At 38.9% G+C, this 18855-nt stretch overlaps 1 protein-coding gene across 2 annotated transcripts in view; it reads right to left on the reverse strand.

Annotated features, from left to right (window-relative positions):
• The window catches only part of dlgap4a (discs, large (Drosophila) homolog-associated protein 4a), a 69728-nt gene that overhangs the window by 42587 nt on the left and 8286 nt on the right, over nucleotides 1–18855 (reverse strand). For both annotated transcript variants that reach the window (XM_049462720.1, XM_049462719.1), the window contains exons 6-7: nucleotides 6656–6806; nucleotides 1678–1885 (exon numbers count right to left, since the gene is read on the reverse strand). In XM_049462720.1, coding sequence (XP_049318677.1) covers nucleotides 1678–1885; nucleotides 6656–6806 — 359 coding nt within the window. The remainder of the gene's footprint in view (nucleotides 1–1677; nucleotides 1886–6655; nucleotides 6807–18855) is intronic.

The following is an 18855-nucleotide window of genomic DNA, read 5'->3' on the forward strand; positions in this document are numbered from 1 at the left end:
GAAAAGATACGTTGAAAAGATAGAACAGTGTCTGGTAATTCTACATCAGTGGTAAGTTAGATGGGAACTATCCATAGAAATTGATATCTAACCTCTTTAAAAGCTTGCTTTGCAGAAAAAAGGTACATACTCAGAAAACCACTCTTTTAATAAACTTTATGTATGAGCTCTATCTTACACCCTGCACAAGATGTGCGTCACTATGCTCATTGCTATCTTACACCCCGTACTGCTCTGACTGATTTGTACCCTGACAACAGTTCAAATCAGACTGCTGTCAGATGTTATTTGCTATCTTGGCAACGCAGGTGCGCTGTGCATGTACACCCCCGCTTAAACACACAAAAACATCCAGCAGCGTGCAAAAACAACTTTTACACCAACAATAAACAGAATACACAACAAAATAACATTGCTATTCCTTTAAGTGACCTTCTCGTGCACCTTCACAGCGTAAACGAGCAAGTTAGTTTCCTAAGAAGTGCAGAAGTGATGCACCGTTAAAATAGCAATCTGCCAAAGTCAGCGCACACCTGCTTCTTAAAGGGAATGTCAAGTGACATGATGATTGGTATATTTTACCTTACGCCAAAACAGACTCATGCATGATTAATTATAAGCATTATTACATGCCTTTTGTGACTTTTTGTGCCTCCTTACAATAGCAAAGACACACTGACAAGCCCTTAACCAAGATGTGCAGTGTGCGGTTGACGGCTTACCAATAGATTGCTAAAATAGGAATCTAAAAATTGCTAAAAATTTGAGTTGTTGTGAGATGTGAAAATTGCATGTAGTGGGGCTGATGGTTTCGCTCTGGAGTTGCTGTGACTGTAGTGGGCTGGTCAAGAAAAAAATTCTCGGCCTAAATTTAGTTCCTAGTCCAGCTGTGCACTTCACTGCACTATTCCAACTGGACAATGCTTATCCAAACACTGTCGTCTCAAGAGCCCGTCTTGAAGATAAAGATGCTGTTTGATGGCTAGTCATCTTGTGTCCCTGATTGAAAATGTGTGAGATTATATAATGGATTATTGAAAGACACCATTAGGAACCTCTAGAACTTCATGCAGAAATGTTGCATTACACACTATCAAAAAAAAGTCTGAATACAAACTACAGTAGATGCCCAAAATCGGATTTGGGTGGTCAGTCTGAACATAGCCTTAGATTTCCCTACTTCTTTCACTCTGGAGTTGAAGTCTGATTGAGGGTTAAGAAGCATTCACACTAAGACATATCTACACAAAAATGTGGTTTGCGTTTGATTTTAAAATAAATCTAATTGCTTGTGCTTTCTGGCTGTCCAGACTCTCAAAAATCAGTCTGAATACTAACTAGATGCCCAAATCAGATTTGGATGGGCAGTCTGAACAAAGCTTAAGATCTACATACTTCCATCACTCTGGATTTGATGTGGTTGTAGTTTGCTGTATTGTAAACTAGTCAAACATTTCAAGACAAGTTGAAAACGGATTTGAACATTCAGAGCATCCAGACTGAGAGACATCTGTAGAAAGTATTCAATTGTAATCACATTTTAAACCATTTCCAATTGATGTTATCACTTGATGCAGCCTAGATATGCAAAAAATTGGATTTGTTCTGGAAGTCTGAACACAGCTTTATAAAGTGGCTACTGATTGAGGAAGATGTGAAGGGTGAAGAGTTACTCACTGTTGGTGTTGGTCATGGCGGGCGGCGTCGGGGGCTCGTCGGAGGTCAGGGAGGCCGTGTCGTCGTCCTGTGAGCAGCCGGCCTGGATGGCCCGCAGGTAGCTGTGGCTGCGCGACCGAAAGCAGGTGGGTGTGGGCAGGTCCAGCGCCTCCACCGAGTGCGAGTCCAGCTGTCGGTACGCCGTCGTGCACAGGTAGCCCTGCTCCACCTGGAAGGAGACGCGCAGATTGAGTCGACCCATCTTGGGCTGTGGGCGGCGGCCGCTGGGACGGAAGGGTGCCCTGTAGGGAGGCAGCCTGCAGTGGTGCTGCAGAGGCAGGTGGGGCATGGCAGTGTAAATGTGTGTGTGTGTGTGTGTGTGTGTGTGTGGTGAGGGGTGTGGGGGTGGAGATGCTGGATGGCTTTAAAGAATTATAATGAAGCGAGCTGGGATTGCCAGTAGACTGTAGAAACTGGGAAGCCTCAGATTAAGGACAGATGTTCTCAGATTAAGAGGTATTAATAGATAATAAGGATATTTAAGGATCAATAGATTAATGAATATTGTAATGCATATCGTTAATACTGCCCGAACTTTGACTGTATGCGATTTTCTACCTTGATTTATCTATCCATCTATATATCTGTCTGACAATAACGTCTCTCAAAGGAGGGTGGACTCCCCTTTAAATCTTGGTTCCTCAGATACCTCTTTTCCACCAACAAAGTACTGGTGCCGGAGCCAGTTCCTGCGAACCTGCCCTTTGGCCGCACGCGTCACAGGGTTGCTGGTTCCAGACCAGCAAGGTTGTGGGGCCAGAACGAAACCGGCTTTTCTGGCCCAGAACTTGTGATGAATGCAAAGAACCGTCCGGGAACCTGGACCCAGCACCGGCAAAATGCTGTGGGAAAAGCGCCTTCAGTGGTTCTTTTTCCTGATGCATTTAAAAAAAAGTTTTCCTTTTGAGTCTTGGTTCCTTTCAATGTCTTTGCTCAACCTCTAGAAGAGGTTCTTGATTTGAGCTTTTGTTCCCTTTTTGGTCCTACCTCATCCCTCAAAGAATTTTACAGTTGGAGTCTCGGTTTCTCTAAGTGGTTCTTCTTCATGCAACTTAGGTTCTTGTTTGTTTTTGTCAGGGAGACTTTGTTCCTCTCCATGGTTATTTCTCACTCTACAAGCTTGTTTTCAATCAATTCTTTCTCAATGGTTCTCTCTCATGCTCTTAAGAAGGTTCTCGGTATGAGTTCTGGTTCTCCTCGGAGGTCTTACCTCAAAATCTCTGAGAGTACACATATCTCATCCTTCTGAGTCTTGCTTTCTATCAGTGGTTTTTCCTCATTCTCTTAGAGAGGCCCTTGTTTCCTCTCAAAGAGTCTTGGTTCTTCTCAGCAGTTTTTTCTCACTCTCTTAAAGAGGTCCTCTATTTATGTTTTAGATCTTTTCAATGGTTCTTCCACAAGCTCTAACAGAGTTTCTCCTTTTGAGCCTTGGTTCCTTTCAGTGTCTTTGCTCAAGCTCTAAGAGAGGTTTTGTTTTGAGATTTTGTTCACCTTAGACGTTCTACCTCATATTCTCAGAATATTTTTAATTTCAAGTCTTGGTCCCTTTTAGTTGCTCTTTCTTATATTCTTAAGCAGTTTCTTTTTTGAGTCTTATTTCCTGTCTGCTTTTCTCGGGCTCTTATGGTATCTTGTCTTGGGTTTTTTCTCTTAAAGGGTTTTTCTTTTGAGTCTGTTTTGGATTTTTTTGATCAATCGCATGCTCTTTCAAGGGTTTCTCAGAGTGTTTCAGAGTAAGTCTTGGTTTCTCACTGGTTCTAACTCATGCTCTCAGCAAATGTCTCATTCTGAGTCTTGAGTTCTCTTAGTGGTTCTTCTTTCCACTCTTAGAGGCTCCTTTCAGTACTTAGTTTTACTCTGTCAAAGTGTTTCTTTTTTTAAACCTTGGTTTCTCTCAGTATTTGTTTTTTCATTCTCTTGAGTAGATTGTCCTTTTAGTCAAATAACTTTGTCTTTTGTGTCCTGGTTCTTCCATTGACTAGAATTCATTTTTGTGTTTGTTTATATCTTCAAGAGGGACATAAGTTCCATCAGGATAGTGGTCCAAGAAAGAGTCCACTAAAGCAGATCCAATTAAGCAAAATGTTGAGATGAAAACAGTATACAAGATAAACTAATGTATCTTTGATATTACACGGTTAAACAGGCTACATTTGCATATTGTAGCTCTCTGCAAGTCTTTTCGACCTTTAAACTTTATCCTGTAAATCCAGATCTATATGTCTTTTCATATCTGATTCTGACCACGTTCCTTTAGCGACATGTTGCCTCATCAATGCATCGTATTCCGATAGCGGCCTAAAGCCATGAATCTGATTAGGTGAAGATGAAAGCCCTGTCAAATCTCAGCAACTCAGTAGCAAGAGAACTAAGCACACCTTCACCTCTTCCTGACTCCACCTGAAAATATGCCAAAACTACTGTTCAAACAGCCACTGAGCCCACTGGGAGGACCACTGGAGCGAGGTTTTTGATGTGGGAAGAATGAGAAATGTATGTTTGTCCAACAAGCAACAATTGTTTCTTTTAGAACTGTAAAAGAATAGGGGCAGCTATGTTATTATTTCACCCTCTGTATAAAGACAGTCCTGATAATTAAAGCAAAAGCGTTACTGTAAAGCAACATCCGTTGAAAGAAACAGATAGAATCTGTTGAGTGTGAAAACCATCAAATCTTCAGCCTTAAATCACTGTGAAAGTTGATGCTCCAAGAGAGTCTCCACTGTTTCCTTCATGTTTCCTTCAATTTCACATTTCATTGATCCGGTACAGCAAGAGAAAGCTCAATAAAAAAAGTATTACAGACCAAAAAGAGAAAAAAAAATCAGTACAGTGGAAAAATAAAGCAGCCCATACGTTGCAACAGGGGAAGGAAAAAATAAAGCAAGTTGTCTTGGCCAGTTGTGGGAATTAAAAATAAGAACAGTGGAAAAATGAAGCAGTGCAGACCAAAATACGAAACACAATCAAATACAGTGGAAAGATGAGGAAAACCAGATTAAAACCGACTATAATGGAAACATGATATAGTGTGAATCAGTGCAGGAAATGGAAACAAACACAACATAAAAAATAAGTAGTCCTGATGATTACTGGGGGAAATAACAAACAACGAAAAAATTAAGTATATTAACCAGTATAAGAAGAGATAAAAATAAAAACAGTTTGATGATAACTTAATCACTCTGCCTATTCTGAAAATTAATTGTAAAAATGTTCATTCCCAGTGGAGCCAGATCAGAAAGGAAACAAAAATAAGTATAATAATAATAATTTCAAAAATCAAGTCGCCTTAAATAGTAGTGGGAATTAAAAGCCAATTCAACTAAGCAATAAAATTAAGCAGTCTGGATCAAGTACAATTAAAAAGTACTTTAAGTGTGAATCCCAACAGGGAATAAAAAAACAAGCACAATGGAGATATCAGGAGGTATGGATCAGAACATTATGGAACAAAAACAAGTTAAGCAAGTTTAGCAAAAATAATTCAGTAGTGTGGAACAGAACAGGGAATAACAAATGAAGAAGAAAGTAAAAATAAGAAAGTCTTATTCAATACAGGTAATAAAAACCCGTTAAATAAAAAAAAAGTAGTCCAAATTAGAACAGGAAGTAAAAAAAAAACAAGTAATCCACAGTTCTAGTACAACAACTAGTGTAAAATCAGTAAAGTGGAGAGAAAAACAGTTTGAAGATGCGTAAATCACTCTTCTCACCCACTCTTCTAGGTGGAAGGCATCACAAAGAATAAAACATCAAAAAATATAAATCCCCAGCAGTTTCCTCTGTCCTTAAAAAACGTTTTTAAACAGATGCGTAAGTGTAAATTTCCTCGTCGCTTGAAATCCTTTTTCCGTAGACGTATTTTCTGCATGGGACATTCTGTACTTCTGATAAAACTGCAGACGAGCTCAGTGGTGGAGGAGAATCAGGGGATTAACGCTCCCCAAATCTCCACCGGAAAAACCCTCCGTCTCCTCTACATTCTCCTCCATCTTAAATACGTCTTACATACTGTATATGCATGTGCCTCGTCAATCCTAATCCAGAACATTCTGTCCTCATGGCCTCACAGACACAAAAATACCCCAGCAAGATTCCAGCAGTTCTTTAATAACATTTTAGAGTTATGGTTTGTATCAGGGATTTGTTGTGATGAGGCGATGACATCATCATCATCATCACATGCATTGTAAGTGATGTAAAGGAAGGATTCGAATGAATTTATGGATTTGAACTTATTTTCTTTCACAGTTTAACCTTAAAATGTAATGGTGACTTCTTGAAATCTGATTATTTTCATGTTAATAGATAGCACAGTCATATAGTGTTCAAACATGCTTAACTATATGATATTTAGATATAAAGCATGCCTTTGTTTTGCACATTTTAAATTTTCACGGCCAATTACCAAACCCACTGATTAGAACTCCCCCTATCACTAGCGATGCCCCAACACCAGGAGGGTGTAGACTAGCACATGCCTCCTCCGACACATGTGAAGTCATCCACCGCTTCTTTTTGAACTGCAGCTGATGCAGCATTGCCGTGTTGCATCACAGCGCGCTCGGAGGTAAGCCTAGCGACATGGTTCTGATACATCAGCTCACAGACGCCTTGTGCTGATTGACATCACCCTTTGGAGTGATGTGGGGAAAGAGCGCCATCTACCCACCCAGAGAGAGCAAGGCCAATTGTGCTCTCTCGGGGTTCCAGTAGCCGATGGCAAGCTATATAAACAGGATTTGAACCGGCGATCTCCTGATCATAGTGGCAGCACCTTTGGACCACTCGGAGCCCCTAATGCTCTAATGTTTAACAGACATAATATAATCAGTTTTAAAAGACTAAAATGAGAAGTATGAGGACAGAAGTGTGAAACAAAGACAAGGAAGAACATTCAATGATATAGAAGGTACCGGATAAATCAAAAGCTGACCTGACAGATTCCAGCGCTTCGGCCCAAGGTGGAGCAGCCCTGAGGTAGCCTCGGCTCCGGCTCCCAGTGCTGAATTTCGCTCGGTCCCACCAGACAGTCCAGGTTATCCAGGCTGCGGTTGGTGGTCATCTCACGCAGAGATGGCAAGCAGCTGGAAAGAAAGAATGGAGGAAGAGGGAAAGTGCAAAGAAAGAGCTTTGGTCAATCCTGAAGGATCTGTGATACACCTAAACCAGGAATTGCTGAAGCAGTGGCATACCTGCCCATAACGCTTAATAAGATAGACCTCATTTACACCTGGTCACATCTTAAGTATTGGGATTATATTTGGATAAGGCCAAACCATATAAAAATTCAATGGTGGTCTGAGTTGAATTTAAAACTGAGATACATATACAACTGAAATGGATTTATAAAAGGAGGTGGCCTAAGATACATTAAATCAGATACAAATCTCATCACTTCCTACTTTAGGAAGTGGTCTGAAAAGCAGGAGCTGGTCTAACACATATTCAAAACAAAGAAATATGCTCAATCAAACTACTTTAGGAGGTGGTCTGAGACGCATTAAAGCAAATACTAATTGATCACTCAAACCACTTTAGCAGATGGTCTAAGACACATTTTAAACTGATGCTAATCCGATCATCCAAAACACTTCAGGATTTCAGGATATTTTTATACATAAACTGCGAAAGATTATAAGGCACCTTATGTGACACTAGGAACAGGGGTATCGCCATGTTTGCTAATTCAGAAGGTCTCGCCGCTGTTTGTTGGTGGTGGGGGGGTATGGTAACTACGTTAAGTAAAGCTAAACTAAGTAAACAAAACAGTAAGTATTAAAAAACACTTTCTTTTAAAGACTGGATGTTAATCTACACAGATTTATCTCCTGAAAACTTTATTTGGTTTACTTATTAACTTTATTTGGTGCTTCTGTTTATTTACAGTAAGCTTAGATTCCTAAATTTCTCCATTAGAGGCAATATGCAAGCTAAGTGGCTAATGCCGCACGACAGCAGTAAACTGAGGAACCCTGAGTGTTCCGGTAAGCCAGGGCGATATTCGCCTCTTAAAAATGTTGTGCTTTGCCTGGTTAGCGGCTAATGCTGCTCCAGCAGTGCTAGCCAGGGTTAACAGCAGGCTTCAGGCTGATAATACTCATCTCTAAATTGCAAAAGAGCTTTGTGTGTTTAAAGGCTAATGCTAATTCTTTTTCAGCCTCTGTGCTGGAGAACTAAACTGAAACTCCTTTATAATGGCGTACTTCAGTGGAGTGGCTTTACTGCTCCTTACAACGTGACTGATAAAATTCTTACATAAAATTAAAGGATTTTAAGAGTGCCTTATAGTGCAAAAAATATGATACATTTAAAACAGGCAAAAATGCAATCGCTTAAATCACTTTAAGAAGTTGCCTGAGACACATTTAAAACAGCCGCAATTCTGATCACTCAAATCACTTCAGGAGGTTATCTGAGGCGGGTTTAAAACATACAAATCCTATTCCCCGAACCAGGTGTACAGATGTAGTGACCAGGTGTAAACAGGGTCAAAGCAAAACCTGCCTGAGTCAGCAATTCCTGATTACTGCGGCAAAGGAATCAAATATAGAAAATCTTTTCTTACCCCAAATGCAGTCGACCAGCCAAGACATGTTTGGTATTTTATTGGTTTTCAATGAGGCTGCAGTTAACTAGCAATGCAAGCTCATGGCTATCAGGTAGTATTGCCCAAAATCTATGCCTGAATCATGTCTGGTATCTAAGACTCTAGTAAAAAATATGTGGCATAGCTAAAATTAATCTACACTTCTGGAGCTAACTCGTTAGCTAGCACAATGTTAACCATTTAGCCCCAGTGGCAAATTAAAGAGCCAAACTTTACACACCAAACATGTGTTGGTTATGAGAGACTATACTTGGGGTTGAAAGCAAATTGTACACGTGAACATGTGATAACAACAAGTGGGTGTTAAAGCCACAGCACAGAGGAGCTAGTTCACTGTTAGTTTGTTGATTTGTAGATTTTATACACTTTTACACACTTCCAGACTTCCAGTCACTGCTGGTGTTTCCTCTGCTCTGTGTGGTGGCGAGTGAGCGGTTAATTACGGTGTATCAGAGGGGACGTGAGGAGGTTAGTGGACCAGACTGTGAGACTTTGTACTGCTTGGGGTTTAAAACAACACAAGAAAGCTTTTAAGGTGAGAGCTTGAGGGTGTATGGGTAAGTTGGATATAAGAACCAAGATATCACATATAAGCCTAAATAAGGTGTAGATATTCAATACTATTTAAATTAGTTTGATAAACCCAATTAAAATAGCGTAGCTATAAAACGTAGCCTCAGCTAGCTATGTAGCTAAGCTGTTTTTAAGGTAACTCACATTATGTGTTAGGTTTAATTTGAGTTAAATTTACTGATTTAACTGATTGGAAAGCTTAGATTTCCAGATTTCCATTAGGATTAGTGGCTAGCACTATTCCAGTATTCCAATAAGTCAGGGTGATATAAGCTAGCTTGTTTTAACATGGTTAACACGCAGGCTACAGTGTGATAATACTTACTTCTAAACAGGGAAGAGCTAGTGGCTAGTGCAGTTAGCAGCTAATGCTAATGCTGCTCCGGCAGTGCTAGCCGGGGTTAGCAGCAGATTACAAGCTCATAATACTCACCTCTGAATGGCGAAAGACTAGAAGAGTTTTTAAGTGCACTGACGATTTTTGGGAAGATTTTAAGTGCTCCTTATAATGATGTACATTGTACCAAAGTGTCTTCCCATGAAAAGATATGATAAAATATTTACAAAAATGGTGTACTGTAGGCTACTAATGTGCTAATTTCGGTAACAGTCTAAAGTTGCTAACTAATGAAAATACTAATCGTAACTCAACATGAAGGTTATTTGCTTTGAAAGAGCTTTCACACTACACTATTGAGTGTCTTTCTCAACAGCCTTAACTAGTAACTACCTTTATTCATCTAGTGTTAAATATAATCTACCTCTCAAGCCTTACTAGTCAGCTGTCTAACAGTTTCCTAAGATGGAGTAATTTTTAAAATATTTTATATTATATTGTATATTAAAAAGTATTGTGTAAAAAAACCAGAAAACTACATAGTTAACATAGCGTGAATCAGTAATAGCAGTAGAAATGGCTACTTTTCATTGTAAAGTTCCCCTTTACTACAATACTACGTTAGCCAAGAGGCTAATGTAACGCTAGCTGTGTAAATTAGTAGATTTATTTTTTGTAACTACATTGATCTATAATTTTTCATCCAGTTCTAACAAACCCTAAATTCTGAAGGCTTACCACACAGTGCTAGTAATGGCTAATATATTCATTTTTAAGACCAACTAAAGGAAAGGGGAGTTAGATGAGGGAGTGGGGGAAGTGAGGGAGTGAGTAAGCATTGTGAATATTAGGACAGAGCCATGGCCTCTACAGTGAGCAGTTGGTGGATATGTGGAGTTAGGAAGGAGCTACGATATCTGTGGATCAGGTGGACTGGTTGGAGCTCAGGTGGACTGGGGGTGGTGAAGTGGGCTGGGTTTCTGTAGCACTGACCTTCCGAGGTGCTGCATGGAGCAGGCATTCTCCAGAGGAGCCCAAACCACCCCAAAGTGCTCCCGCATAAACGGGCAGGTGTGGTGTCTGTCAGCATTGACGAAGGGGGAGGTGGAACATTATAGAAGAACATGGAGAACGGCACTTACAGAAACATATGCTGGAACTGGACCATAGAAGTAACCTTTTCTTTAATATAGGGTTTAGTTGCTTATATAAATAAAAAAACATGTTTTTTTTAATCTAGTATCTAGTATTGGCACTAAAATGGAGCAGAAATCCCAATCATATCTGTATGTTCACACACTTTAACCTGCTAATTGGAATGTAGCCATAAGATCATATAAGGGCATATTAGATTTTGTTAAGTTGTGTTCAAAGTGTAGCCAAATCCATACATTAATTACCATGGTAAGAATTTCCTTGACAACACCCCCCCCCCCATTCTAATGTATTCCCAAAGATAGAAGTCAGATAAAAATAATCCCCTTCCTGATATTGTACTGTGGGATGGAACATGTCATATTCAGTGGTGTTCACACTGCTTATAGAAAAAGGGTTTGATTTGAGAGTCTTTTCCCTGCATAGTCAAATTTCTAAAGATTTAAAAAGAAATTATCATATTTAATTTTTCCCTTCCCTCGAAAAGTGCAAAAGGCACTAATTCTCTAAATTATTCATATGGGTGTTTTGGGTGTAACATGAAATAAAGCAATCAGTGTGTCACTTGCCATTCCCTTTAAGAGCCTGGTGTGCTCTGACTTTGGAGCATTCGTATCATAACAGCGTAGTGCTTTTGAGCATCTCAGCAGTGAAGGTACGTAGTAAAGGTACACCAGCAGCTCATGTAAGGAAACAGCAATGTTATTTATTGTTGAATTAGTAGTCGGGTTTGTGCTTTGCACAACCTATAGGTAGTGCTGGACGATGTGGCCAAAATTTATATCACGATATATTCCTTAAATTTCGGTCGATACGATATAATTTCAATATCGATATAAATACTTTGAAGGCCTCAGAAAACTGCTAAGAAGCCTTGCAATCCCTGCAGCACTGCGGATTGAAATTATTATATAACTGTGTATTTGCACTTTTTGTATGGCTGGCATCAGATACCCTCATTATATGCACATCTATCTATCTATCTATCTATCTATCTATCTATCTATCTATCTATCTATCTATCTATCTATCTATCTATCTATCTATCTATCTATCTATCTATCTATCTATCTATCTATCTATCTATCTATCTATCTATCTATCTATCTATCTATCTATCTATCTATCTATCTAAATTTTATTTAAGTCTTTGAAACCTCCTTTCACAAAAACTTTACTACTTTAGAAATAAAAGTAGTCAAAATAAATCAATGCTCAATATTATTTGCATATAGCAAAAAAGCATAAAAGCAACAAGATTTTCCCATCAAATAAACAAACCTACAGGCTTTATCAACTATGAATAACTTAGTTACAACATAAGCTATAGAAGTGCTTCAGTCAGTATAAGAAAAATATTGTATGTAGTGGAGTTGCTTGAAGTGGTGGAACAGATTAGATGTATTAACATTACCGCTGCTGGTCGGCTGCACTCTCCGGCACAGGGAGCGGACCCACGGCCGGCCTCGAGGACCCGCGGCCGAGCGAGCGGACCCGTGGCCGGCCTCGAGGATCCGGGGCCGACCGAACCGAGTCTACCTTAGCCTTGGATCTGCTCGTCCCGGCTCCGTTTGGCTCCAGCACGAGACATTTTTGCTGCGTAGCGAAGCGGACACGAGCCTAGCCATTTTAATCTAGCCTTGCCTAGCCTAGCCTGTTTGGCTACGTGCCTGTGTGGTTACGTCATCACGCACTGACGTAGCCCAGCTACGGGGGCTGAATGTGTTGAGCTCTGCGGCGAGCTGACGCCAGTAAAAAACGCCTGTCCGTGATTCTGTAAATAATACATATCGATATACCACAAAACTGATATCACCGTTATTGAAACATTTCTTATCGCGATAAATACCGATATCGAATTATTGTCCAGGCCTACCTATAGGAATGGACTCTGACGATTGACTGTTGCCTAGGTTCTTTTCAATCAGTGGCGCACCTGTGTTCACCGCTACCAAAATGGCAACACACCATAAATTTACCTTAAACACACCTCACTTTCAGATCACCACACCCATCAGTGTAGATGCAGCATGTGCACAAGGCGTAAAAATAGACTGTTGACGGGGTGTAAGATAGCAAAGAGCATTGCAACACGCCTTGCGCATGAAGTTTGATAAGGCCCTTGTGTTTTTGCTGTTCACACTATCTATGAAAAAGTGAGCCACAGATTTGAGCCACGTTCCCTGCAATGTGAACATACAATGAGTCACATTGCCTTTTCATTATGGTCTATGTTTAAACTGTTTTTCACACTGTCTATTAAAAACAGTGATTGGATTTGATCCATTTTACCCTGCGATGTGAAGCTAGCCCTCAGATTTGAATCATATTTAAACCTGCTTGGTCAGGCAAAGAAACATAGTCACGGTTAGGTATGTGCCCGTTTGCCGTCCAGACTGCAGAAAATCTGATCTGTTTAAATCAGATAAAGAGAAAAAATCCAATTTGAGCCAACCTAATAAATGACATTATCATAGAGGAATGGCCGGCCTCCTGGTTCCTAGACTGACTCCACTGTCCCTGATCTGTCATTCACTTGAGGCTTGTTTACTGTGTTTTATTCCTGCATAAATTCTCATTCAGTTGAATTTGGCTTGGTTTCATTGTTCTGCTGCTGCTCTTCACGCTGCTTTATTCATTTCAGTCACATCTTTTTCCATTTTCCAGTCAATTCAAATCTGTTCAAGCGTGCTTGCTTGTGTGGTAGATATTCATAATGTCATTGTGGCAAAGCAATAACAAGGAAATGCTTCGCCGGCTGACATGTGAGGCCATTTAACGGACCCATTGGTTACCATTCTTCACAGCTGATGGGTGTAAAAGGTTCAGCGGGGTGCGATGTAAGAAATCGTCAGCTTTAAGGGGAAGGACACGCTTTGCAACACAGCATATTAATCCACGGCTGTCCTCAAACAATCCTTCTGACGTCATTATTGAGTGAGTGGGTCAATATCGAAATAATGTGCCTTTTGTTTTGCAGTGTGGTAGTTTAAATTTCATATAAACATTGTGAAGAATATATCGTTCAAGACTTACTCTGAATTAACACATTATTTCAAATATAGAGGAATAATCTTCTTATTTATAGTAATTCTCCCACATTTTATACAGTTTTATTTGCTTGATAAAAAGTATTTAACTTTGATGAATAGCACACCTCCGTTCTCCCACAGCTTTCTGAGATCCAGACATTTTAACAGTTTGTCCAAACATCCTTTAGACTGGGTGACACGGGGCATAATTTGCCCCGATAAATCGTTTTTTCCACCGTTATTCAGGCTCAAAGTAGCTCCACACCTCCTTGCTAGAATCCGGAGAGCCCTGACATTTAAAACGAGGCCAGTCTGAAGGGTGTTTGGACAAACTGTTAAAATTTCTGGATCTCAGAACGCTGTGGGAGAGGTGTGCTATTCATCAAAGGTAAGTACTTTTATTATGTTTTACTACACCAAAAGTCCATTTTACACCAGAAAGTTTAAGCTTTCCACCTTGTCTTGGTAAAATATCATGGTAATTCAAATACTTTTAGGAAATCAAAATGCATAAAAAAAATGTTTGCGCAAATTGTCTACCCCAGATGCATGGTAAAATATAAATGTCTTTTAAATATGATAAAAAGTTAAAAGAATAAAAAAATACACTGCCTGGCCAAATAAAATAGGAAATGATCTGTTGTTGCTGCAGTTGGTCAGGTTTAGGTTCAGCATCAGTATGTGCTGAAAAGATGAGGTCAGCTGACTACCTGAATATACTGAATATAGACCAGGATATTCCATTAATGGATTTTTTCCTCTCTGATGACACAGAAATATTCCAAGATAACAATGTCAGGATTCATGGGGCTGGAATTGTGAAAGAGTGATTCAGGGAGCATGAGATCATCATTTTCACACATGGATTGAGAGAGTTCACCACAAAGTCCAGACCTGAACCTCACTGAGAATCTTTGGGATGTGCTGGAGAAGACTTTGTGCAGTGGTCAGACTCTACCATCATCAATGCTGCTGCAAGATCTTGGCGAAAAATAAATGCAACGCTGGATTAAAATGAATCTTGTGACATTGCAGAAGCTTATCGAAACAATGCCACAGTGAATGCGGCTGCAATCCGAGCTAAAGGTGCTCCAACAAAATATTAGAGTGTGTGACCTTTGTTTTTTTTTTGTTTTTTTTTTGTGGTGACTTTTTTTTTTTGGCCAGGCAGTTTTTTTTAAATAAACCTATGAGATGCCAAAAGGCACAGTGTTTTAGCAATGACCCACATCATTATTCATAAGAACTTACATTAGTGAGCAAGATCTCAAAAACTGTATCTGTATGCTTTGATGTTCTGAACTGGATAAAAAAAGCGCTTGCTCTTGTAATCCATCTACATCCCATCCTCATGGAAAAAGCAATGGTTATGCCCAGCTGGTGCCCTCTGCTGGTCCCAAGAGGCACTTGCCAGTGTAAAAAGAAGCCTCACTAACTCTTTCTAGCAGCTAAATCTTTATACTTTTTTGAGTTACAACCGCAAATACGAAGAGGTTGGCATGTAATGGAAAATGCATTTATTTTGGTTGGTTTAAATTTATTACAAAGAGTTTGAACCCCAGATATTTCATGTTTTGTCTCATCAATGTCATTTCATTCGTTAATAAACATTTATTCTTGCATTTTAGGCTTGAAATATTCCAAAAGAGTTCTTATATACACATTTTCTATTCAGGACAGGTCAGGACCATGAGTTTGTAATGTGTGCAGCACGTGGCCTCCACAATCCCCTGATCTAAACCTGATGAACTGAGATGGTGATTTAAGGTGATTTAATTGGGATGAGCTGGAGCTTCACAGCGTGAATGAAAAGCAGCAACTGTTGTTCAGCACCTCCAGGAACTCCTTCCTTCAAGATGCTGAGAAAACTATTCCAGGTGACTCTCCCTTATAAAGACACTGAGATTAAAATACCAAAAGTGTACAGATCTGTCTTCAAAGATAAAAGTGATACTTAGAAGAATCTCAAGTAGGAAACATATTCTAGTTTAACACTCTTTTGTTTACAGAATAATTCTGCATATGTTCCTGTATAACGTTAATGTAGCAAATCATAAAAAGAAAGAAAACATATTGGTGTTTCCAACCTTTTAACTGGTATTGTATTTTTGCCCTAATGAAGTGCATTTGAGCAGATGAAACAAGAAATATCTTGGGTTAAAGCTGTCTGCCAACAAATATAAATGAAAGTAAGTTTGAAATGATTTTATTATTAATTTACATTTTTCAAACTGTCCCAACTTTCTGATTTCTGTAAAATAGCAGCCTTATAAAGCTAAAATAAAAGTAAGACGTAATATAATTATCCCAAGGAAGAGCTTTTTGAGCATATGAGAAGGAATTCTTTGCTTTTGTAGATGTTTTTCGGCATGTTTTATGCCGCTAATCAATTCCAAAGAGAATCCTACAGATTTCGCAACAAACCGGAACTCAGGAGAGCACCAAACTGATGCAGCGCCAGAATTCATAAACAGTCTCAGAGCAGATACAGCTTCAGGAAACAGTGCTTATCAATAGAGTGTAAGATCATACTTCTATAAACCATCAATCTTTTGAATGAATATGTTCAAAATAAATGTATTAAAATGACTGAAGTGTGCCTTGCTACACTGGCGTGAAAAAGTATTTGCCCCCCTACAACAATTTCTTTTGTTTTTTGCTTTTTTGTCATACTGATATTTTTCCCATTATCAAACAAACTTTTATTTCAGAAAAAGAAAACCTGAGGAAATATTAAAAGCACTTTTTAAATGCTAATTTTATTTATTTATATAAAGAAACAAAATACGCAAACCAATCTAGCCCTGTGTGAAAAAGTGTTTGTCCTCTAAACCTAATAATTAAGCTAAATTAAAAAACTAAACTAAATAATTATATGGGTTAAGCCACCCATAGCCGCAACAACTGCAATCGCGCTTTACAGATAACTGTCTTTTACATCTCTGTAGATGAATTTTGTCTCCACTCTTCTTTACAGTATTGTTTTAATTCAGCCACATTAGAGGTTTTTGAAGCATAAACGTCCTGTTTAAGATCATGCCACAGCATCTCAATCAGACGTTGACTAGGCCGCTCCAAAACCTTCATTTTCTTTTCTTTTTTTAAACCATTCAGAGGTGGGACTTGTTTTTGTGCTTTGGAGCATTGTCCTGCTGAAGAACCCAAGTACTCCTGAGCTTGAGGTCATGAACAGATGGTGGGACATTCTCCTTCAGGATTGTCTGATAAAAAGCAGAATTCCTGATTTCATATATTACAGCAGGTTGTCCAGAACCTGAAGCAGCAAAACAGCTGCAGCAGACCATCACACTACCACCACCATGTTTGACGTTCAGTATAATGTTCTTTTTCTGAAATGATGTGTAAAAGTTCCAACTTTTTACCTTCAGCCTAAAGAATATTTACCCAAAGGTAAATGTGAGATGGGCTGTTGTGTTCTTTTTGTTCCTCAGTGTTTTTTGCCTTTTTTTTTAACTCTCCCATGGATACCATTTTTGACTGACCTTAACTGAGGTAAGTGAGACCTGCCTTTCTTTAAATGATGTTTTGGGTTCTTTTGTGACCTCATGGATGAGTTGTCCATGCCCTTTTGGAATAATTTAGTCAACTGGTCACTCTTGGGAAGGTTCACCAGTATTCCATGTTTTTCCAGTTGTGAAAAATTGCTCATACTATGGTTTTCTGTGAGTCCCAAAGCCTTAAAAACGGCGTTGGAGCCTTTTTCATACTGGTAGATGTCAATGATTTTGTTTTCTCAACTGTTTTTAAATTTCTTCAACTTGAGACATAATGTGTTGCTTTTTGGGGTCTTTTAGCTGCTTCATGTTGTCAGACAGTTTCTATTTAAGTGATTTGTTGATTCTACAGGTCTGGCAGTAATCAGGCCTGGTCGTGGTTAGTAGTGAAATTGAACTCAGCTTTCCAAAAAGTTTATGGGGGCAAACATTTTTTCACAAAAGGCTAGATTGGTTTGGAGTTTTTTTCCCTTAATAAAGGAAATCATCATTTAAAAAGTGCTTTTTATATTTACTCAGATTATATTTGTCTGATATTAAAGTTCTGATATGAAAAATGTATGTATGACAAAAATGCAAAAACAAAAGAAGGGCAAATACTTTATCATGCCTTTTTTAGTAAGATATAAAATAAATACAACTAAAATTCATAAAAAATCTTGAGGTTTTACAGGGCTAGGTGGGTTCCGGGTGGGCACAAACCCTGAGTGGGTTTGTACCAGTGTTTTTACTGGGACCCAGTTAGACGTCCCAAACATTACAACCAAACTTGATCTCACATCCCATCCATGCCTTGTGTGCTGTTTACAACCCAGGTGTGTATGTTTAACTCCTTCCGGCTGAAATACTTTTAATTGATGTGATTGTTGGTGCTTAAACGTCTGCACTGTTCTGTATACAGCTTTGGAAAAAAATAAGAGGCCACTTCAGTTTCTGAATCAGTTTTTCTGATTTTGCTATATACAGGTATATGTTTGAGTAAAATAAAAAATGTTGTTTTATTCTATAAACTACAGACAACATTTCTTTCAAATTCCAAATAAAAATACTGTCATTTAGAGCATTTATTTGCAGAAATTGGGAAATAGCTGAAATAACAAAAAAGATGCAGAGCTTTCAGAGTTTAGAAATCAATATTAGGTGGAATAACCCTGTTTTTTTCATGCATCTTGGCATGTTCTCCTCCATCAGTCTTACACACTGCTTTTGGATAACTTTAACACTCGGGTGCAAAAATTCAAGCAGTCCAGCTTGGTTTGATGGTTTGTGATGAATCACCATTCTCTTGATTATATTCCAGAGGTTTTCAATTTGAGCTGTATAAACAAAACAACCAGCAACTCTATCAGGGATCTGTGCTAGGCTAAAAGCTAACACTAGCTTTCAACCGTTGCTTTTCTCCATTGTCCCTCGAAAACAAACTAAACGACCATAGCTTAATCAAACTGGAACTAAACACACATCAGATGGGAAACTATAAAGCTAACCAGCTACAATCTCTTCAGCTTGTTAACAGTGTATTGTGCTGAGAGAAAGCAACAAGAGGACAGCAGCACTATCCAGTAAGAAGTCTGGAAAAATTGTAGTTAACATGCTTACATCATATAAGGCTCCTTTACATCAACAGGTACCGTATTTTTCACACTATAAGGCGCACTTAAAATCCTTTTATTTTTCCCAGAAATCGACTACTGCTCCAGCCTTAGTGCTGGAGAAATTTGGAAATCTAAGCTTACTGTGAAAAAACAGAAGTGAAATTTTTATGAGAGAAATCTGTGTATCTTAACATTGATGCTAGTTTGACTTTAAAAGAAAGTCAGAATTACAGTTTTGTTTGCTTAGCTTTACTTAACTTAATTAGCCACCCCCCCACCAGTGGTGAGACCTGCTGAATTCAAAGTTCCTTACTAGTGT

This window comes from Astyanax mexicanus, chromosome 13, assembly GCF_023375975.1.
Source record: "Astyanax mexicanus isolate ESR-SI-001 chromosome 13, AstMex3_surface, whole genome shotgun sequence".
Lineage (NCBI taxonomy): Eukaryota > Metazoa > Chordata > Actinopteri > Characiformes > Acestrorhamphidae > Astyanax > Astyanax mexicanus.